Raw genomic sequence first — 24282 nt, forward strand, 5'->3', positions numbered from 1 at the left:
TCAAAACTTTGTTAAATAACTAAGATTGAAATATTGATAGTAAATAAAATAAAAAAATGCGTTGACTTTTAAAGAATATTTCTTCAGGATATAGCAGAATTATAGGCTCGAATTTCAGAAATTTTTCTTCAAGACATAGCAGAATTATATGCGTGGATTTTTAAAAAATATTTCTTCAAATTATAGCAGAATTATGGGCGTGGATTTTCAAGGACAATTTTTTCAAGACGCAAAAGAATTTTAAATTTAGGCTTTATGCGTGAAATTTATTTGAAGGTTCGTTACATTAACGTTACGTCCTCATTGGTGTAAGTACTGTACACATTTTATTCAATTTGCAAGGTGTTCACTGAAGTGATGAATATTCATTATTCCTGTTCACAAAAGGAACTAGTTCTTATATATATTTCTTAACTCTATCCTGTTAAATCGCTTTACTAATTAAGCAGACATATACATTATTTATGTAATTAATTCCATTTCATAATATAAAGTGCCCTAAATATATAAAATGCTTTATATTACAATGTTATTGAAAGGAAATGATTTCATCTGGTTCACAAAGTTCGCTTCAGTGAATATTTCCATTGAACACACGTCTAAGTCGTTTTCTTGCAATTGTTCCCCACACGATTCGTATCAGCTGATTGCCATTTTCCCCATCTACTATTCTAAACATGATGAGGTGCCACGCCGTTATGCTTCACACACATTCGTAAACATGATGGAGCCATCCATTTTTGTTTCGCTTTGGTTTTTATCAGTGATTTTCTCCACTCTCCCTTTATACGTAGCATGGAAAACGTTTTTACATTAGGTCACCCTCGGCTAACCCAACGAATTGAACACACGACTCAGTTGGAAAAATGAAATGAGTAACAGTTTAACTATTTTTGTTGTTATTTGTGGAACTTTCGTGAAAAACACGGCAATTACAAATGTTAATAGTTGTATCCGACGCAAAGTAATTAAAATTAAATAATCTATATAATTCCAAAATACGTCCTGATTTTAATGAAATTTTTGTAAAGCCTATGGTGATGAAATATGGCAAGAAATCGTGCAAGAACCTCAACAACAATCACATACTGTGCATTAGTGGTGCTGTTGATAACATTATCCAGCATTTTCACGGTTACGATAAGGGCAGAAGAACAAAATCCACAACAACAACAACAAACCAACCTTGCCCCAAATGGCCCCAATGCAAATAATGTCCCCTTATCGGGAGATAATAAAACCCAAACAAATGCCACTGCTACGGGAGATTCTTCAGGAAACCACAATGCACCAGCGGATCCTGCTAATCTAACCAATGGCAACATTAACAACAACTCATCCACCAATGAAAACAATCCCATGGCAAATGGTGATTCCAGTTCCTCAACAACCTCCATATCACCACCAACACCATCTGCTGCTGCAAATACCTCTGCACAACAAAATGAAACAAAGGCCGTTACAGAACCTCCACTGCCAGATCATCATGCCGTGGAGCAAGAACACAATTCATCCCTATCCCTATTCTTTGTGATCTGTGTCATTATGTTGGGTATCCTGCTCATACATTCGATGTTACAAACGGGTTTCCAATATTTACCCGAATCTATTGTTGTGGTATTTTTGGGTGCCCTTATTGGTCTACTGCTGAAGGTAATGTCCGGAGAAAATGCCAGCTGGAAACGTGAAGAAGTCTTTTCGCCGACTGGGTTCTTTTTGGTTTTGCTACCACCCATTATCTTTGAATCTGGTTATAATTTGCATAAGGGTAACTTTTTTCAAAATATTGGTTCCATACTGGTATTTGCCATTGTCGGTACGACAATATCAGCCTTGGTTATTGGAGCTGGCATATATTTGTTGGGTTTGGCTGAGGTTGCTTATCGGTAAGTGGTGTATACAAGTGTTTTTGTTTTTTTATCTTTCGTTTGTTTCCTATAGAGGTATTTTTGATGGGGGTTTTAGGTGAAAAGCATAATGGTATAAGTAATGAAATTCAATTTATTCAAACATTTTTCAACTGATAAGAAATAAAACGGTTATTTGTGAATAGAAAAAAATTAAATGCTAAAAAGTAGCAGTGGATGGAGGAAGTGTGGGTGTACAAAGAAGGCAGACTATAAGGCAGCTCATTGCTTTCAGCTCAAAAATAGCAGAAAGCGAAAACGCGATATTTCTACAATTTTAAAACAACAAAGCGATGAGGTGACTATAATTCAAGCAGGCTTGTCCTACAGTGCTGAAAAGAAGTTAAAAACCTGGATATTCTAAAGAATATTTTCCCAAGACATAGCTGCATTTCAGACGTGGGTTTTGAAAGAATATTTCTTCAAGACCTAACAGCATTTTAAGACAAGGATTTTAAAAGTATATTTTCTCATGGCTTAGCATAATTATAGGCGAGGATTTTTAAATAATTTTAGGCGTGGATTTTTTACAGAATATTTCCTAAAGACATAGCTGCATTTCAGACGTGGATTTTTAAAGAATCTTTCTTCAGGACAATAGCAGAATTTTAGGCGTGGATTTTTAAAGAATATTTCTTCAAGACATAACAGCATTTTAGGCGTGGATTTTTAAAGAATATTTCTTCAAGACATAACAGCATTTTAGGCGTGGATTTTTAAAGAATATTTCTTCAAGCCATAACAGCATTTTAGGCGTGGAGTTTTAAAGAATATTTCTTCAAGACATAACAGCATTTTAGGCGTGGATTTTTAAAGAATATTTCTTCAAGCCATAACAGCATTTTAGGCCTGGATTTTTAAAAAATATTTCTTAAAGCCATAACAGCATTTTAGGCGTGGATTTTTAAAAAATATTTCTTCAAGATAGAGAAGTTATAGGAGTGGGTTTTTAAAGGATATTTCTTCAAGATAGAGAAGTTATAGGAGTGGGTTTTTAAAGGATATTTCTTCAAGACAGAGAAATTATAGGAGTGGATTATTAAAGAATATTTCTTCAAGATAGAGAAGTTATAGGAGTGGGTTTTTAAAAAATATTTCTTCAAGACAGAAAAGTTATAGGTGTGGGTTTTTAAAGAATATTTCTTCAAGATAGAGAAGTTATAGGAGTGGGTTTTTAAAGAATATTTCTTCAAGACAGAAAAGTTATAGGAAAGGGTTTTTAAAGAATATTTTTTCAGACATAGCAGAATATTTCTTGAAGGACTATCCAAATTATAAGGGCGGAGGAAATTTTCCTAATGGACTACCCTAATTAAAGGCGTGTATGTTTATACCTTACATCACATTGTCCGCCTGTCCATGTATTTTTTTGAACAAAGTATATGTCGCATTTATGTGGCACATGTCACTTATTTGGCCCAAGGACGAAGGAATATTGGTCCGATTGAGACAAAATTTTGCACAGAGTACTGAATTGGGTCTAAATTTATGTATGCCAAGCTTTGTTGAAATCGGTTGAGATTCAGATATTGCTCCCATATATAGTCTCGTCCGATTTTATCTAAATGGAGCAGCATGACAATATTGGTCCGATTGAGGCAAAATTTTGCACAGCGTACTGAATTAGGCCCAGATTGATGTATGCGAACTTTTGATGATCCAAATATGCTATGTCTATTCTATCAAAAGGATATTGTACATATGAGCATATCTTCTATGTACCCAAAGTGGTGAAGGGTTACGGGTTTAAATATATTTTTTGCTGGATTATGCAAACCCTAAGTTTAGATTTTTGGCGTCAATGGACTTTACGGATACCTCTCAGAAAATTATGAAACTGTTTGGAGGACTAGGCGAACCATAAATTTGGATTTTTTGATCTATTTTTTTTTCAAGGGCTATCCGAACCAAAAGCCTAAATTGGATCAATGACTATCCATAAGCGTGGGTTTTTAAACATATATTTTTAAGAACTGTCCGGATTTTAAATATCCTTAGCCTTATGACTAATGAGGGTATATACACTTTGATACGGCAAAAATGTGTTTTATCGAAATATTGGTTGTGGACCCTATGTTTCTTTGGACAAAATCCATTTTAAACAATTTGGAGTTGATTTACAAATATTCGTCCGCCTGTCTGGTTGGTTGGCTTGTGCGAACGATAACTCTCGAAAGGAGTATCCGATTTCATCCAAACTTTACACATCGTAGTATTTCTTCCGAACTAAATTCAAGTTCGAATATGGAATATCGGCCCACTCCTTCTGGTACCTCCCATACAAAATGTACGGACTATTCGATTTGAACGAAACTTTACACAACCTAATAGTTTTATAAAGCCTTTATATTGTTTGGAGGTGGGATTTACCTCACCCACAAAGGATTTAAATTTTAAATTTTGATTTGATCCAAACATTATTTTTACCAATCCTTGATCAAGTCCGAAGATGGTACCCATCGGCCCACACTTCCCACAAAAAGTGTCAGTATTTTGAAAATTTCTTAATTCAATATCAAACTAATGGAATGCTCGATTTGACCCTAACTCTATACATTGTAATACTTTTTTTCCAAACCTGGATCATGTCCGAAGATGGAACCTATCGATACCTCCCACACAAAGTGTCAGTATTTTGAAAATTTTTTGGTCGATATCAAATTAATGGAATGTTCGATTTGACCCTAACTCTATATATCGTAATACTTTTTTCCAAACCTAGATCATATCCCTGATCATTCCTTCTGGTACCTTCCCCACAAAGTGTCAGTATTTTGAAAATTTCTTAATTCAATATCAAACGAATGGAATGTTCGATTTGACCAAAACTTGACATATCATAATATTTTTACTTTGGCTAGATCAAATCCAAATATGGGACCCATCGGTCCGTTCCTTTTGGTGTCTGCCTGTGTCAATAGTTTGAAAATTTGTTAATTCAATATCAAACGAATTCAATGTCCGATTTAATCCAAATCGTTTGCATATCGTAATACTTTTAACAGACATATATCTTGTCCCAAAATGGGACCCAACGATCTCTTTCTATTTATATTTCTTATCAAAATGTACGTCATTTGAAACGTATATCAATGTCTAAATTTTGGGGCTCTTTACCGGCTCCCACATTTATATGGAAATTTCATCACTGACCCAGATTTACAACAGATTTAATTAACACCATTTTCTTTTAATTTTATTTACAGCCTTAACTTTTCCGAATCCTTTGCATTCGGTTCGTTAATATCAGCCGTTGATCCCGTTGCTACAGTTGCCATATTTCACGCCCTGGATGTTGATCCGATACTTAACATGTTGGTATTCGGTGAGAGTATATTGAACGATGCTATTTCAATTGTGCTAACAACAACGGTAACACAATCAGCAAATAGTCCACTCTACGCCAAGATGACAACAGGTGAGGCTATCTTCTCTGCCCTGAAGACTTTCTGTGAAATGTTTTTTGCTTCGGCCGGTATTGGGGTAATATTTGCTTTAATTTCTGCACTCTTATTGAAACACATTGATTTGAGAAAACATCCTTCATTGGAATTTGCCATAATGTTAATGTTTACATATGCCCCGTATGTTCTAGCGGAGGGTATACACTTGAGCGGTATTATGGCTATATTATTTTGTGGTATTGTTATGTCCCATTATACACATTTCAATTTGTCCACAGTGACTCAGATTACAATGCAACAGACAATGCGTACCTTGGCCTTTATAGCCGAAACTTGTGTCTTTGCCTATTTGGGTTTGGCCATATTTTCGTTTAAACATCAAGTGGAGCTGTCATTTGTGATATGGTCCATGGTGTTGTGTTTGATTGGTAGGGCGTGTAATATTTTCCCGTTAGCCTATTTGGTGAATAAATTTCGTGAACATAAAATCACAAATAAAATGCAATTTATTATGTGGTTTTCTGGGTTGAGAGGTGCCATTTCCTATGCCCTTTCGCTGCATTTAGATTTATCGAGTGATGAGACGCGGCATGTCATTATCACCACAACATTAATTATTGTGCTCTTTACGACATTGGTATTTGGCGGGAGCACAATGCCGCTATTGAAATATTTAAAACCGGGTAAAAAACGTCGTTCACGTTCGGGTCGTAGTGGTGGTGGTGCGGCCTCTTCCTCATCGCGTACACGCAGCAATTCACGTAAACGTTCCAAATCGATATCGTTGTCGAAGACACGTGAATGGGGTCAAGCCATTGATTCGGAACATTTATCTGAGCTAACCGAAGAAGAGGATGTTAGTTTTGCTCAGACACGTATAGCTGGATTTGGCCGACTGGATCGTAAATATTTTATACCATTCTTTACACGGCGTTTTAATAGTCAAGAACTGCACGAGTGTAAATCACAAATGGCCGATTTGACCAATAAATGGTATCAGGCCATAAGGGTTAGTCCTTTAGATTCAGATGAATCCGATGAAGAAATGGGTCTCTCCGCTAGCACTAGTCAAAGTACATTAAATGCAAGAACTTAATGGAATGGAGGGAAAAAGGGGGAAGTAATGGTTATGGGAATATTTGGGGTCAGGATAGTCATTTTGAGAATAGCAAAAATATTTTTTTTGTTATATGTACTTCTGGTATACGAAATAGTTATTGTTGTAGAAATGTTTTTGCTCAAGTTTTAATTTTTTCGCTAGAGAATTTTTTGTTTTTGTTTCCCCACCCCACATTTGAATTATTGGATATGCACAATTATTATTTAATCTATTAATACATAACATTCTTTCTCATTTACATACTTTACACTTCATACTATTTTTGTATTGTAAGACGGTATAAGGTATTGCTTAAAGTTTCATATTACAAACACGATTTTCATTCATGAGTGATTTTTTCGATTCTAATTTAGCAAATTCTTTATTCACACTGGCTTTGGGATCAATAACATTAATATATCAATTTCAAAAAATGTCAATAATTTGTGATTGATTGTAACATGAAAGAGAAAGAGGTCAAAAATCTTGATCAGTCGTATTGAAAGAATTTGTAAAAAAACTATATTTCGAAAAAGGCTCTCTTCCGTCATAATTGTCTTCTATTACATTTGATCAGATGTCAACATCTGTACCATATAGCATGATTGCCTTTGTTATTGGTGGTATATATTGGTCCACTTTTTGGTATTTTTGATATTTAAGGCAGGTTTTTTTTTTCAACCGAATTGATTTTAATTTTGTGTTTTATATTCTCAATTAGGTTCATTTTTAAGGTTAGATGTCATATAATGATACCCCCAAAATGTAAGTAGGAAGTTTGGTAATCGGTTGTAATTTGTAATTTTGGGGTTTCTCTGTGGGTACCAAATTTTCCTACAAAAAATTATCAATGATAATTCAATTTTCATGGAATCCCCAATTTAACGGTACCTCCCAATTATCGGTATTTTGTGGAGTTTAAGCAACTTTTTTCCAACCAAATCTGATCCAATTTTTATTACGTCTTTGTGCATATGTTTGTAACAGGCTAAAGGACACGAGATGGGCATATGGTTTCTTTAGAGGATATGCATAGAATTGGATGAAATTTGGCACAGCTAATTTGTTTGGCCCAATGACGAACCCTATTGAAATTGGAGAAAATCGGTTCGGATTTAGATACAGTTCTCAGATATATTTCCGTCCGATTTTATCTAAATGGCGCAACAGACTCCCAATATTTGTCAGATCGAGACAAAATATTGCACAGCGTACTGAATTAGGTCCACTTTAGATATTTAGATATTGCTCTCATATATATCTTATGTAAATTGTGCACCAAAGACTCAAAGTTAGGCCGATCGACAAAATTTTATCCACAGTATACTGAATTAGGTCCACATTAATGTAACTTAGGTTTTGTTGAAAACGGAACAGATTAGATATATTTTCGTCCGATTTTAAGTAAATGGTGCCCCAACATTAGGCCATTTGACAATAAATTTTGCACAGCGTACTGAATTTGGTCCAGATTGATGTATGCGAAGTTTTGTTGAAATTGGATCAGATTTAGATATAGCTCCCATATACATTTTTGTCATATCTTACGTAAATGGTGCACCAACGATTGAAAGTTAGGCCGATTTGCACACAATTTTGCACAACGTACTGAAGTTAGAATACTCTGACGTGTATCAAGTTTTGTTGAAATCGGTTCATATTTGGATATAGCTTTCATATATATTTTCGTCCGATTTTAAGTATTCAAATCTGAATCGATTGTCGAAGTCGGTTTAGATTTGGATATAGCTCCCATATATATTTTCGTCCGATTTTAAGTAAATGGTGCACCAAACTCCTCATGTTCGTCATATTGACACGAAATTTTGCCCCGACCGACTTTTGAATTTGCTTAATCCCTACAGATAACCTTGCTATTAAAAATTTTAAATATCGGTCGATCTTTGATTATCGCTCTTTGCATAAACATTTGACAGTCTTGTGTCTCAGTTAACAGTTTGGTTTAAAAATATTCACTTTCTATCGGTTTAATTCACAATTTTGCTAACTGAAGCCAGCTGAAAATCGAATATATTAGGTATGGGTATGATTTATGTCCCCTGCATCCTTGTGCTTATGTTAGAATACGCGATTTGAAATATAAACCTGCAGTTGCTCCATAAGGAGATCTTTGGTCGATACTATAGGTCACTATAGGAAACAAAAAAATGAAATAAGAGGGAGGATTGAAATTAGCCTGGATAGTTTTTTTTTTGCATTTTGCATTGATAATTCACATTTTTGGGGTTTGATAGACTTTTTAATATGCATATTACCTTGTGGTACGCATCCTCTCTCAAATATATCACTGATCGAATTCAAGTACCTTTGTTCCATGAAATATCCTGATCACGTTTCTAAAGATCTATGAGATGAGACCATTACAGAGTTGTTGAAACAGCAGCATGCTTTTTTCTGTAAATATGTGATACGGGTTTATGCCTTAAAAAGGTCAAAATTGTTTTACATTTTGGTATACCCCGATTATCGGAACTTGAAAGCGTTATTACGAATTGTTGGTATCCCTTTTCGTCTGTATTCAAAAGTAGCCAATGGAAAATAAACCACCATCCCACACGATTTCTGGTATTTTGAAGGAATTTTTAACCGATATGCTTGAATGCTTTAACTTGAAATTTCAGGTGTCTTAATGACGACATTTTTATAAAGAAATCCCAAACAGTGATGTGGTGCAATGAATAAACCCACGTCTTCGAAGCAAAACAGGGAAGTACCTCACTATTATCCTTCGAAACAGTCCTGCATGTTTGTCATTGCCCAGACTTAAATATTTCACAAATCCATTTAGTATTTTTATAACGATTGTCACACTGTTATTTAATACAAATTTAGTTCAATTTCATTTTATTACAAAAACAAAAAAATAATGAACGAATTGCTACATGGGACTGAATTGGGCATCATATTCTCTTCGTATACATTTCTGCTAAAATTTTAAGATTTTTATTAACGACCGAACCTCCTTAATATATTTACTAGGAATTCCTCATGAGGACATTCGGCGTTACTTTATGACAATTCCAATGAAATGTTTTTCGTTCAATGCTTATAATTTTTTCTAAAAATTCTCAACAATACTATTTTAACGACTTCGAAAGAAAAAAAATCATTCTAAAATAAAAATTAAAGAATTCAAAATTTTAATTTTGTTTAAGTTCCTGTCTTAAAAAAATATAGCTCAAATTATATATCATTTAAATATTTGTTTTAAATCACAAATCTACACATAGATAATTTAATTTTCACTGCAACGCCAATTTGCCAAATAATTGCAAAGAAAAAACAAATGTACCTTGAAAAAGAAAACAAATACATTCAACAACTAACTACATCAACACATAACTCGCATAATTTTATTATAATATTGTATACATCAGTATTTTTTTAAAATATGTCACACCAATTGTTATTATTATTTATTTTTTATTAAATTTAAATTTTCTTTTTGTCTGCAAAATAGAGGTTGATCCTTACACATAGTTAAACAAACAGCCATTTTGAAAATGTTAAGGATTTTTTAAATCCTATATTTTTAAATAAAAATGTATAGATAACATTTTTTATATATTTATATATACAATTATTTCATTTTAATTTATTATTATTATTTTTTGTGATCTACTTATGTTTCTTTATAAAAGGATATGTAATTTATTCAAATATAAACCAAATAGAAAAGATAATCGTTATAATTTATTATATTTTTAATGTTGTAAAAAAAATTATATAGAAAAATAATGTAAAAATAATATACGATAAGAAAAATAAATAAAAAATAATGAGCACACATGCAAAATTAAATATAGTTGTGTTTTATTTTAATATGTAAAGAGAGGATGTAAGTAAATAACAAAGGAGTAAAGATTCAATTATAAACCCAGTAAGGAAAGTAGTAAAGTCAGACTGGGGGCCGACTATATGATACCCTTCACCACTTCCGGTATATTCTACGTACGTATCCTAACAATTTCATGTCAATGTTCCTTCGAAGGAAATTGATACGCTGTGCGAAATTTCGTGCAAATCGAAAGATATATAGGGACTTTGATGCACCATTTACATAAAATCGGACGAAAATATATATGGGAGCTATATCTAAGTCTGAATCGATTTTCATGAAACTTAGCACACACCATTCTAGACTCAATTCAGTACGGGATGTAAAATTTCGTGCAAATAGAAGGATATAAAGGGACTTTGGTGCACCATTTACATTAAATCGGAAGAAAAACACATATGGGAGCTATATCTAAATCTGAACCGATTTTCACTAAACTTAATACACATCATTATTTACCCAATTCAGTACGCTATGCCATATTTCGTGCAAATCGAAAGCAATATAGGGAGTTTAGTGCACCATTTACCTTAAATCGGACGAATATATATGTAGGAGCTACATCTAAATCAGAACCGATTTTTCCCAATTTCAGTAGAGTTCGTCCTTGGCCCAAACAAATGAGTTGCGCCAAATTTCATCCAATTCGGATCATAAATGCGACCTGTACTTTGTTTACAATTTAACATCAACAGTCGGACGGATGGGCAGGCATAAATCGACTCAGAAAGCGATACTATGAATATTCTCAAAAGGAACCATGTGTTTATCTCTTTTCCTTTTGTCCGTTACAAACATATGCACAAAGACTTAATTCCCTGTACCACAGTGGAGTGAAGGGTACAAAAAGAGGGCTATTCCCAAAATATTTTTTTTTGTAAGGAGATATGTTACCAAAAACAACTATAAAATGCCAAATTACAGCGAATTAGGTTGGGGTGTACCGTTATATGGGTACTATTAGAAAAAGTGGACCAATACTTTTTTAATGGAAACATTTTGGTACCGTATTTAGCGGTTAAAAGTGGTAGCTATGCCCTACCAGGTAATAATTATACCCTAGTGCCCACCCTCGTATTACAAATATCTGAAAATAGGGTTGTTTTTATAAAGTTCTCCATGTAGTTTAAAGAGGCCTTAAGATTTGCTGATAATAAACATTTCAATGTGGCAACACTTCATTTGTTTCTCCGTTTTGCTACACATTGAAATTCGTAAACAAACTAATATATTTTACGATTACTGTGTATTCAAGTAAATATTCGTCTTAAATTGTTTATTCAATATTTATAAAAAATATTTAAATAACTAATTTTTATAAACAACAACAATTTCGCCATTACATCCCCTAAAATACCGGCTAAATGCTACCCCTTTAGCATTCGCCGTTTACAACATTTGCAAAAAACCAACGTCGTCAGCAACCACATTCATTGGCTTTGAACTCTGGAGAACAAAATAGAAAAAAAACCAACTGCACGCAAAAAAACCACGTAAACCCTCTTCACTTCCAAAGAGATTATCAATTAAAAACGAAGAAAAGATAAATTAAAGTAGAACCTACCGACGGACAACATAACACGCAAGCAAACGTCATTTGAACATTTGCGCGAACATGAAAAGTCTTCCGGAAATTATCACAATTTTGCTATACGCATTGAGCACAGCTGTTGTGATTATTCAAGCTGATGATCCTTTGAATCCCAAGGAGCAGAAAGAGAAGGCCACCAATTTGCCACCATGTAAGGCCTGTACAACTTTGGCAGCTTCATTCAAATTGGGAATGGATAATACCAGGTGAGGTTTCATTAAAAAGATTCCATGGAAAAGTTTTTCATGAATGTGGATTATTAATCCCAATTTTGTTTCTATTCCTTTCAGTCGTGGTAAACATGCTGGTGGTGATGCTGCCTGGGAGGAGGAGAAATTACGTTCATATAAAACAAGTGAAGTGCGTTTGGTGGAAATCCAAGAAAACCTATGCCGTGAAGTAAGACGAGGTCAAACTCAATGTCACAATTTGGCCAATGATCATGAACATTTGTTGGAAGAATGGTTTACCCATAAACAGACGGAGGAACCAGATGTCCATAAATGGTTGTGCATTGAACAGTTGAAAGTTTGTTGTCCCGAGGGTCATTTCGGTGCTGAATGTAAACAATGTACTGATTGCCATGGAAATGGTAAATGTAAAGGTGACGGTACCCGCAAAGGTAACGGCAAATGTAATTGTGATGCTGGCTATGCGGGTGATGATTGTAATCAATGTGCCAATGGTTTTTATGAAGCATTCCGAGATGAAAAGAAGTTGTTATGTTCGGCTTGCCATAAATCGTGCACCCAGGATGGTGGATGTAAGGGTGCTGGACCAAAAGGTGAGTGTGTGAAGAAAGATTAAATGGAAAGGGAGGTGGTTTGTAAATAAAAAAAATATATATGACATATGTAGGATATGGTGAATCTTTTAAAGTACTGTGTGAAAGACCTTTAAAAAAGTTTCTATGTGAATGACCCTTTATATTCATTTTTATTCAATAACATGAGGTTTTATTAAGTGATATCTACACACTGGAGTAATTGAGCATGTACTTGGATACTTTGGCCCATTTAGTTGATTCTGGATAACTAAGAATAGGGCTATAGAACTTTGAAAAGAATGGCATAACAATGTGAAGCTAGAGGCCATCCATTCTGCTCTAGTAAGCTCAGTTATCCCCTCACTTCTAACGGACTCGATTGATAGAATGCTGGAAAGCAGAATTATCAACTCATCCTTAGGAGTGAGTTCCTTGAGGAAATCTGTCAACTGAGGCACACTACAGGGGGGAGTAATATCTCCCCTTCTGTGACTTCTGGTGATAAATGAGATACTGCTGAAATTCGTTCATCTTAAAATAAAGGTTGTGCCGATGATGTAGTCTTGCTGGTTGTTGCAGACAATGACAATAATGACAATTTCAGATATTTTGGAGGGTGCCCTTTCAACTCTGGGCACACGCCAAGGCTATTGTTGTAAACCCCACTAAGACAGAATTGGTGGTCTTCACTATGAAACGTAAGATTCCTAGTTTCCGCTTGCCATCTTTGGGAGGAATGACCCTAACCCTTTCTGAAGAAGCAAAATACCTTGGTACAATCCTTGACCGCAAATTAACGTGAAATAAGAATGTTGAGGAACGCTCTAAGAAAGGACTAATAACACTCTACTCATGAAGGAACTCCATATGTAAGAGGTGAGGACTAAGACCAGAGATCATACACTGGCTGTATGTGACGGTCGATCTACCCATTCTTCAACAAAAAGATACTGCTGACAAAATTAAATTCAGTACAGCGATCGGCATCGATACAACCTCTGGACATTCTGATTAAATTCGAGGCTGCCAGCTGTGCCCTGGGCCTCCGGACAAACGGATGCCTGGAAATCGCTGAACTATGGTCACGCTAGTATCCTCAACCTAACCTAACGATTTGCTCGAAATTTTGGCATAACGTACTGAATTGAGCCTAGAGTGGTGTCTACCAAGTTTCATGAAAATCGATCCAGATTTAGATATAGCTCCCATAAATATTTTCGTCCGATTTAATGCGTAAGGTGCATCAAAGTCCCTATATATCTTTCGATTTGCACGAAGTTTGACATAGCGTACTGAATTGAGCCTATAATGATATGTGTCAAGTTTCGTGAAAATCAGTCCAGATTTAGATATAACTGCCATATGTATTTTCATCCGATTTAATGTTAAAGGTGCACCAAAGTCCCTATATGAAATTTGGTATAACGTACTGAATTGAACTTAGAATGATGTCTGCAAAGTTTCGTAAAAATCGGTCAAGATTTAGATATAGCTCTCATATATAGTTTCGCCTGATTGTATGTAAACGGAACTTCTGGAACTACTTCTTTCTTTAGAAGAATTAGAGGATACTATACCCATAAAAGAAGATCCTCTAGGACTTTGAAAGATTTCTAGAAGACTTCTAGTTCCTCTCTTCTCCTCTGACAGATTGTTTGTTCATAAACTTTCTTTTGTCTTAGAGGATCATCTGTCTTGAGAAGACTTTTATGTATTCCCTTCTTCCCTACTACAGAAGATCTCTGAAGTAAAACCAGGCTTTTTGGAATAGAAGACTTGCTGGAGGGCCCAGCAAGTCTTCTATTCATAGAAAAAACTGTTTAAAGTATTTTGTGTTATGAGACCTTGGGAAGATACTCCGTCCTTAAAAAACCATAAACCTCTGATTTAGAGATTTTTTAATCATTTTATTTTTTTCTCATTACTTCTTCCAGCTTGTACAAAATGCAATGAAGGCTGGCGATGGGATGCCACAAATGGTTGCCAGGATATCAATGAATGTCTCGACAATCCAAGAACCTGTCGTCCCAATCAATTTTGTGTCAACAATGAGGGAACATATTCATGTTTAGAATGTGATCGTTCATGTGAGGGATGCGATGGTGATGGTCCGGATATGTGTAAAAAATGTGCCTCCGGTTTTACACTAAAGGATGGAAAGTGTACTGGTAAGTAATTGAGAAAATTACAAAAAAAAGTTTCCTCTGGCTGAGTTCAATGTATTTTTTTGTATTTATATTTTTTCACATAAAACAAACGCTAACATTTTGTTGGATAAACATGACACACACAGATGATTCGAATGAGAAACGTGATCAATATGTCAACATAACACGTTTTCTAACATATTTCGGCCTGTGTGTCGCCACCTGTGTTATATTCCAAAGTTCAACGCATATCGCTTATATTGTTGGTGCAGCTGTTGCCATTTATATAGCCGCATCGGAATATTGGCTTAGTTCAGCTCCGGCCGGTGCCAATAAGCCACAAATCGATACAAAACAATTGGAAGAAATGCTAATGAAATCATTGTAAGCAAGCAGACAATGATGATGATAATGGAAATGAAGAAAGCAAAGGGAATAATAGTAACAACATCCATTCCATCGTATCCAATTGGTTTTGCGCATAAAGACAAATGTTTTTTAAACTACAATTAAGCATTATAATTTATTTATTTGGTTCTTTTATAAATTTTGCTAAACAATTTTGGGTAAAATGAAACAAAACAACAACAAACGTTCATCAGCATTTATTCTGTGAATAAATGAGAGCACAAACAACAAAAACTAATAGCAATTTTGGAATGCCTTTTTTATATGAGAAAAAAAAACACATCAATGGTATTCCTTTGCAACAATTTTAGACACGTTTTGTGGTTTTCGCATTTTTTCAGTATTATAAGTTCCTTATATAATTCATAAACGTAATATATATTGGCAGCGATATAACTTCGCCTTTTTTAGTGTGAGTAATATTTTTTAAATCAATAATTCTTAAAGTTAGAATAGTTTACATTTAATTTTATTTTTTTTAATTTTGTATTTTTTAGTTTTTGTTTTTTTTTTAATGATTGAACTAACAAATATAACAATTGCCTGCTATTATTAGATTATATGTTGAGACTTTATAATTTTCCATCATTCATATCATTTTTATTTCAATATTAAATATTTTATTTCGAGATTTTCTGTCTATAAAATAGTCCAAACTTGTCTGTCTGTAAAGGAGGTGTATAATTATAAAAAGGCTTTTAGATTTTCTGTCTATAAAATACGTCTATACTCTGTTCTGTCTGTATAACAGTTCCTTTTTATAGGATAATACCAGTTGAAGGTTTTGCTGAAGAATACCAGTTGAAGGTTTTGCACCATACGGGAGTTATAGGTATATATGACTGCTAGATCTTATGTTTATTAAACACATCCATGATTCTGTCTGTAGAGTTCCTTGAGTAAATCATTTTTATAGCTAAAGAATACCGCTTGAAGGTCTTCTGCTGCCTATTCGAGAAAAGTAGTTCTACGTCCTTCAAAGACCTCTAGGAATAGATATACACTGGTGGTCAAAACTAAAGCAACTAAAATTGCAAGGTTAATAAATGCAGCATAACTTTTTCAGAAATAGAGATATCATGTTGGTTTTTTAAGTTTTTAAATCGGATACTTTATTCGCTTTAATAAAACAAAAGCGTTAATGCAAAACTCATTATGATATAAATTATGGATAAGGACTAATTACCAGTGATTGTGAAAAAAATTATCACAGAAAATAATTTCGGAGAAATATTCCATAAATAAACCTGTGATTTCTCCAATTATATGCTCATTTTATGCAATTATATCAGTAGTGACAGTTCAGCACGGAAGAAGGCTGCAAATCTCGTATTAATTGGAATCCAACTCAGTGATGAAATTAAAGTTTAAGTCGAAAAATGAAAAGAAGCATGGAGGTCAATAATGGTGTTAGGCTGTTTTACTTTTTATGGAGTTCGATATTTTTACGAGTTTTGTGAAATAATGGATCGAATTGTTTATACAAATGTGTTGGGAAACGCTATGGTTCCCTTCGCTAAAGAAAATATACCGCTTGTTATCAGCTTTCAGTTTGGTGTATATGGAATATATCAAGGACTTTCTTTTAAAAAGACCTCAAGGCTTTTTTTGGTTATACTCTCCACCATAGTATGGAGGGAGGGTATATTAAGTTTGTTTTACTTTTTGTAACTAAAGAATGAACCATTACCGACCCTATACACTATTGATCAGCGTCAAAATTCTATGACATTTTACACATGTTGTAATCTCTCTAGTCCCCAATGAATTGAGATACATCGTCAACATTTGGCTTGACCTGCAGGTAGGCCAAGCTCTATAATGGGCTATATCGGTCCATTTTAAAACATAACGGCGCCCCAAATGTTCGGTATATTGGTTTTTTTAGATCGTTTTCGAACGTATTCGCTATAATTTGGTACATTGGGTTCATTTTGGGTATCAAATCTCCACATTAAAAAATATCAATACCGGTTCACTTTTTCGGGTAGCACCCATATAAAAGCACCTCCCAATAAGAATTATTTTGGGGAGTTTGGACACGTTATTTAACCAAATTGACTGTAATTTAGTATTTTAAATTTTTATAGAAAAATTATCAATATTGACCCAAGTTTGAGGGTAGCTTCATACATCCAACTATTATTAAAATTGACACTGAAAATTATTTAAATTGACCCATGTCGGAATTTTTGAAATTTTTTTAACCAAATTGGTATTTTGTATTCTCATTGGCTTTCTAATCTCACTACCGAAAATTATCAATATCGATTCCCGCTTTGGTACAGCCCATCATATAACGGTTGTCCCAATATTAGGTAGTTTGAGAATTCAAATCATTTTTTTGTTCAAGGTTTTATGAATTTTCTCCTAGTAGCTCCCATTGGTTTTAGATATTTTGAATGTCATATTTTCTTGTCTTTCTCTCTCGTTTATGTCTATAAAAGAACTCAATGACCTTCTGTAGTAAAATCAGTTTTTTGTCATTGTAGGTGTTCTATCCATAGATGACCCTCTAGGTTAGGTTAGGGATGCACGGTTGGTAGTAACAACCATCGTGATCAATATCGAATGTTGTTAAAAGTTACAGAATAGGCCTACTGGAACCCAACATTATTTAACTATTTGTCGTATATCACGTGCATCCTTGCACTCACGAACCTCTTTTGAGCTAATAGTACACGATTTAAGTACCTTAAGGGTCGCCTGGCTATCGACATATATAGTCACCGGTCCTATGTTGTCGGCAGTAAGTGTTTTGACTATCTCAGCCGTTTTCGTGATTACCAGGATTTCTGCCTGAAAAACGATACAAAGATCGTTATGTTTATAAGAGTTGTAGATGGCTAGTTCTTTGCACTATCGTAAACACCTGGATCAGTACCATCCTCCATTTTCGACCGTCTGTAAATATCGACAGATCGGCCAGAGGTAGGAGAGCCATTTGTCCAGGATTCGCTACTAAGAAACTCTACTCTAATGTCGTTAAAGTCGTTATGAGAAGGAGTAGAAGTTCACAAACTGACGTTGTATAGTGCACTCAATTAGGTCTATAATGATGTGTTGTAAGTTTCCTGAAAATCGGTTCATATTTAGATATATATATATATATATATATATTTTCGTCCGATTTAATATCTTGCTATTTGCACGAAATTTGGCATAGCGTAATGAATTGTATTTTGAAGACCTCTGGAGGATCACCTGTCCCTTTAGAGGTCACATTTAGAATGTAGAAAGTTTGAAGCAGACATTTTTTGTGTGTTTCCATCTACATAAGATCTCGGGAAGGTATTTTGGCTTTTGAAGTCACCAGAAAGGACTTCTGTCTTTAGATTGTCTCTACCTTTTGAAGTCAACTTGTCTTCTGCTTTCATTTTTTTCTTTGTAAAGCCTTCGGCCTTTAAAATACCCCTATAACACATTTTGTCTTTAGAATACGTTGAAAGGTGTTCAGTTGGTCTATCTATAGAAAATCTTTATTTGAGGTTATATTTAGTCTATAGAAAGCTTTAGTGCACTTCCATTCCATGCGTAAGATCTTAGGAAGGTCTTCTGAGTTTTTAAAGTCACTAGGAATGACGTTTGTCTTCAGATCTAGGACGTCCTCTGCCTTTACATGCCCTCTGTCGTCGTGTCATCTGTTTTTAGAAGTGTTCTTTGTAAAGTCTTCGGTCTTTTAAATGCCCCTAGAACTCGTTTTGTCTTCAGATAACTCTTGGAAGGTGTTAATTCTCTAAAATTGCTTTGGAGGGTCTTCTATGAATATTATCTGCCTTGGAAGCGTTTCTATCTTTTGATGATATTGGAAGTTTTGCAGGAGAAGTTCTTAGGTCTATGGGAAACAAAATGTATAACTCGGAAAGACCCTTGTCGGCATTCTCCCATAACAAGAACTCTTGATGATCTCTTTTAGATCATTTGTCCATTGAATGTGTTTGGAAGGTCTTCTATCTGTAGAAGGCCTCTAGCTGTTTTGTTTTTGTCTAGAAAATAAATTTGGGAATCTTTTGTCCATAAAATACCTCTAGAAAGTCTCCTGTCGTCTATAGCAAACCTTTGAAAAATTACTCTACAGAAAGACTGCGGATATATTTTGGATATCTATAGATAATACTTTAATATAGGAAATTTTCATTTTGCATCTTGTCATTTTTTATAATTCTTCTTTTTTTCAAATTATTATTTTTAATTAATTACATTATTTTTTTGTTTCTACTATTTAATTTTCATTTTTATTATTTTTGTTTGTTTTATAATTTTTATTTATATATTTATTTTATTTTACTGCTTTAATTTTTATTTCCTGTTCTAATTTCTATTTTATTTTTTAATTTTTATTTTTTTAGATGATGAAGACGATAGCCACAATGATGATGAGGAGGAGGACGATGATACATATACCCAAATCGAAGCTCCTCATCTTAAAGATGAATTATAATTTATTTAGACCATATATATATATACATGTACATTTAGAATAGCACAATTAGACATTTGAAATCACCTTGTCCAAATAAAACCAATCCCACTTCCATTATCCACTTATTTTAAAACTAAGCTATCATTAAGTAAAGCAAACATACTTGTGCACTGTGTTAATTTTATAAATTAGCCAAAAATTAAAAAAAAATAAACTAAGTCAAAATCAAACAAAGCATTATTGAAACATCGATACAACAACATGGATTAAAATTATTTATTTATAATTTGTAAATTGTTTTCCAAATTTTGTTTTTTTTTTTTTAATAAATTGTGAAAAAAATGTATTTCATTTTAATGTGTGGTTTTTCTCTTTCTCCGGGGGTATTTCATTATTTTCTTGATGTTCCTTAAACAATTGTAAATTATCTAGAATTTTTGCATTTTCATCTAGAAATGATGTGACAAAACTACCAAATATTTCTTCATTATTTTCTGGGGATCTTATATAGTCATCATTTTCTCCATTACTGTTATCCTCTTCATCTTCCTGATAGGTGGCCAAAGTTTGATCAAAGTTTTTCAATGTATTTTCCAATTCTTCTTTCAGAAATCTATCCACAACTTGTTCAATAATATCGGTTTTGCTGTGATTCGACCGTTCATTGTTGATAAATTCATTTACTGTCGATTTAAGGGACAAGGCATCATCTGAGTTACTTTCCGATTCCATATTGTGATAAGAATTTTTATTAAGGGTTGTACCACCTTTAAATTTATACCCCTTCTGTAGCTCTTCATGATTATCTCCGTATAGTTCTTTCAGTGTGGTTTTTGTCAAATTCAATTGCCTCCAACCAAAGCTTTTCTTTTCTCGCGATTTATGCGGATGACCTTTCCTCTTCATATCTTGACCTGGTATTGCCACAATACTTTCCCGCCTAGATGACCAACCCGATGATATGGATTGCCGTGAACGTTTTATTATCTGACGGCATTTATTTGTTATGCCACCCACAATTATTAAAGGATCCACCAAGGCGTGGATTTATTAAAGAAAAAAAAAGGCGTGGATTTATTAAAGAAAATTATTTTCAAGGATCCAACAAGGCGTGGATTTATTAAAGAAAATTATTAAAGGGCCAAATGTTGAGTGGATTTATTAAAGAAAAATAAACAATGTCCAAAACAGTCCAGGGAAGGCGTGGATTTATTAAAGAAAATTTTTCAAGGGCCAACTGAGGCGTGGATTTATTAAAGAAAATTTTTCAGGGCCAACTGAGGCGTGGATTTGAGGCGTGGATTTATTAAAGAAAATTTTTCAAGGGCCAACTGAGGCGTGGATTTATTAAAGAAAATTTTTCAAGGGCCAACTGAGGCGTGGATTTATTAAAGAAAATTTTTAAAGGGCCAACTGAGGCGTGGATTTATTAAAGAAAATTTTTCAAGTGCCAACAGAGGCGTGGATTTATTAAAGAATATTTGTCAAGGATCCAACAAGGCGTGGATTTATTAAAGACTTTGTTTTCAAGGATCCAACAAGGCGTGGATTTATTAAAGAAAATTTTTCAATGGCCAACTGAGGCGTGGATTTATTAAAGAAAATTTTTCAAGGGCCAACTGAGGCGTGGATTTATTAAAGAAAATTTTTCAAGGGCCAACTGAGGCGTGGATTTATTAAAGAAAATTTTTCAAGGGCCAACAGAGGCGTGGATTTATTAAAGAAAAATTTTCAAGGGCCAACTGAGGCGTGGATTTATTAAAGAAAATTTTTCAATGGCCAACTGAGGCGTGGATTTATTAAAGAAAATTTTTCAAGGGCCAACTGAGGCGTGGATTTATTAAAGAAAATTATTCAAGGGCCAACTGAGGCGTGGATTTATTAAAGAAAATTATTCAAGGACCAACTGAGGCGTGGATTTATTAAAGAAAATTTTTCAAGGGCCAACTGAGGCGTGGATTTATTAAAGAATATTTTTCAAGGGCCAACTGAGGCGTGGATTTATTAAAGAAAATTTTTCAAGGGCCAACTGAGGCGTGGATTTATTAAAGAAAATTATTCAGGATCCCTTGGTGGATCCTATTAAAGATTTATTAAAGAAAATTATTCAGGATCCACCAAGGCGTGGATTTATTAAAGAAAATTATTCAGGATCCACCAAGGCGTGGATTTATTAAAGAAAATTATTCAGGATCCACCAAGGCGTGGATTTATTAAAGAAAATTATTCAGGATCCACCAAGGCGTGGATTTATTAAAGAAAATTATTCAGGATCCACCAAGGCGTGGATTTATTAAAGAAAATTATTCAGGATCCACCAAGGCGTGGATTTATTAAAGAAAATTATTCAGGATCCACCAAGGCGTGGATTTATTAAAGAAAATTATTCAGGATCCACCAAGGCGTGGATTTATTAAAGAAAATTATTCAGGATCCACCAAGGCGTGGATTTATTAAAGAAAATTATTCAGGATCCACCAAGGCGTGGATTTATTAAAGAAAATTATTCAGGATCCACCAAGGCGTGGATTTATTAAAGAAAATTATTCAGGATCCACCAAGGCGTGGATTTATTAAAGAAAATTATTCAGGATCCACCAAGGCGTGGATTTATTAAAGAAAATTTTTATTAAAGAATATTAAAGAATATTTTTCAAGGGCCAACTGAGGCGTGGATTTATTAAAGAATATTTTTCAAGGGCCAACTGATGCGTGGATTTATTAAAGAAAATTTTTTTTTCGAGGGCCAACTGAGGCGTGGATTTATTAAAGAAAATTTTTCCAGGGCCAACTGAGGCGTGGATTTATTAAAGAAAATTTTTCAAGGGCCAACTGAGGCGTGGATTTATTAAAGAAAATTATTCAAGGGCCAACTGAGGCGTGGATTTATTAAAGAAAATTTTTCAAGGGCCAACTGAGGCGTGGATTTATTAAAGAAAATTTTTCAAGGGCCAACTGAGGCGTGGATTTATTAAAGAAAATTTTTCAGGGGCATTTATTAAAGAAAATTTTTCAAGGGCCAACTGAGGCGTGGATTTATTAAAGAAAATTTTTCAAAGGGCCAACCAAGGCATCCAAGAAAGGCATAATTCCAAAAGAAGCTCTGAGTAACATTGCCAATACCCTCTTCCACAGAGGAGACATATTCCATTTTTTGGAATAAACGGGCCGTGGGTTCATGTGAGGAATTTTGAAACCAAGACTCCCAGCCACCATTATCTGCGAATAGAAATGTTAATATTGAATAAAATATATATCTCAAAACCCCTTACCAATCGTTCCCACTCTAAAGAACAACCCCAATAGATCCATTACCGAATCCACAGTATCAGGAAAAGCGGGCAGGGTAACAAAGGCAATAATCGAACCCGTATAGCATGCCGTAATAATTATCGTAAATATCCAATAGGATCCAATTAATATCCTCGTCGAGACTTTTTGTGTATTGGCCCATGAGTATTTTCCCGAAAATGTTAACGAATTCGTAAACATTCCGAAAACATACCAAAACATATTCTCAATTTCACCCCAATTACCAAGTAAGTGGCTCAACGTTAAACGATCTGTGAAAACGATGGGGAAGATGGCGCCCAAATAGATACAAATAAGAGCCACCCAAACGGGCCATTGAAACGGACCCATTATGGCACGATATCTGTAAAAAGGAAACTCAATTATAATGGCTTTTTTGTTATAAAACGATTAAATCTCCCAAGTACTTAGGTAGGGCCTTTGAGGCCAATGTTATAAAGGCGGCACAATCCTTCGAGTGACCCACAGAGAAATCAACATTTTCTAGCTTATCCGTTGACACGTACATGCCGGCCATACCGATGTCCACTAAACGTTCAGCCACACTGTATTCGAGGAGTTCTAGGGGTCTGGAAAAATAAATAAAATATTTATATTGGTATCAAAGGGCCTTTTTCCCTCTACCTCTCATTTCTCCCCCCATATGTGTTGTCCAAAATATCAATGGAGAAATTTAATTTTTGTCCCATCATTTGTAGTAGACGATATTCAATGCCATCCCAATGGACCTGGGTTACACCCGTGAAATCCAATGTTTTAATGCGAAAAATATATGGAGGTTGATTGACAGCCATGACCTGAAAACGATGTCCAGCAAAGCCATTTTCAAACTTCTTTGGATAGAGATTAATGTGAGGGCGGGTGAGACCACCCCTAAGCCAGCTGGTTAACACCACAGGCTTATTCGAACCCAAACCATCAGCATATAATTTGTGGGTGTACAGGACATAAGGGCGTTCCTAGAAAGAGAAAAACAAATCGGGGAAGAGGGGTAAATGTTGAGATACCGATAAAAATTGTTGGTTTTGTGGGACCTTTGAACAAAATATTCTTTAATAAATCCACGCCTGTTATGGACCTTTGAAAAAATATTCTTTAATAAATCCACGACTCAGTTGGCCCTTGAAAAATATTCATTAATAAATCCACGCCTGTTATGGACCTTTGAAAAAATATTCTTTAATAAATCCACGCCTGTTATGGACCTTTGAAAAAATATTCTTTAATAAATCCACGCCTGTTATGGACCTTTGAAAAAATATTCTTTAATAATTCTACGCCTGTTATGGACCTTTCAAAAAATATTCTGTAATAAATCCACGCCTGTTATGGAAGAGGGGTAAATGTTGAGATACCGATAAAAATT

General features: G+C 34.4%; 3 protein-coding genes across 3 annotated transcripts; 2 read left to right on the top strand and 1 right to left on the bottom strand.

The window, feature by feature from the left end:
- Positions 1-1047: 1047 nt before the first annotated feature.
- On the top strand, positions 1048-6407 carry LOC133330012 (sodium/hydrogen exchanger 8). Its single transcript, XM_061538475.1, has 2 exons — positions 1048-1886; positions 5114-6407. The coding sequence occupies exons 1-2, from the start codon at positions 1048-1050 to the stop codon at positions 6405-6407; spliced, it is 2133 nt and encodes a 710-aa protein (XP_061394459.1).
- A 5477-nt stretch (positions 6408-11884) lies between these two features.
- On the top strand, positions 11885-15161 carry LOC133330023 (cysteine-rich with EGF-like domain protein 2). Its single transcript, XM_061538486.1, has 4 exons — positions 11885-12066; positions 12151-12644; positions 14561-14794; positions 14920-15161. Exons 1-4 carry the CDS (start codon positions 11885-11887, stop codon positions 15159-15161), a joined length of 1152 nt encoding a protein of 383 aa, XP_061394470.1.
- Positions 15162-19952: 4791 nt separating this feature from the next.
- LOC133330034 (ionotropic receptor 21a) lies at positions 19953-23875 on the bottom strand (the record flags this gene model as incomplete). Its single annotated transcript, XM_061538499.1, has 5 exons — positions 19953-20644; positions 22671-22823; positions 22877-23259; positions 23324-23485; positions 23541-23875. Coding segments are annotated over 5 exons (1725 nt in total), but the record flags the coding sequence as incomplete, so codon positions are not given.
- Between the last annotated feature and the right edge of the window lie 407 nt (positions 23876-24282).

Source organism: Musca vetustissima, unplaced genomic scaffold (assembly GCF_032173495.1).
Source record: "Musca vetustissima isolate MV318-11 ecotype Yass unplaced genomic scaffold, APGP_CSIRO_Mvet_v1 utg28269, whole genome shotgun sequence".
NCBI classification, from domain to species: domain Eukaryota; kingdom Metazoa; phylum Arthropoda; class Insecta; order Diptera; family Muscidae; genus Musca; species Musca vetustissima.

Coding starts and splice junctions, on each gene's coding strand:
- LOC133330012 (XM_061538475.1), top strand. CDS start 1,048: ATGGCAAGAAATCGTGCAAGAACCTCAACAACAATCACATACTGTGCA. Junction 1,887..5,113: donor TTGGCTGAGGTTGCTTATCG/GTAAGTGGTGTA, acceptor TTTTATTTACAG/CCTTAACTTTTCCGAATCCT.
- LOC133330023 (XM_061538486.1), top strand. CDS start 11,885: ATGAAAAGTCTTCCGGAAATTATCACAATTTTGCTATACGCATTGAGC. Junction 12,645..14,560: donor TAAGGGTGCTGGACCAAAAG/GTGAGTGTGTGA, acceptor TACTTCTTCCAG/CTTGTACAAAATGCAATGAA. Junction 14,795..14,919: donor AAAGGATGGAAAGTGTACTG/GTAAGTAATTGA, acceptor TGACACACACAG/ATGATTCGAATGAGAAACGT.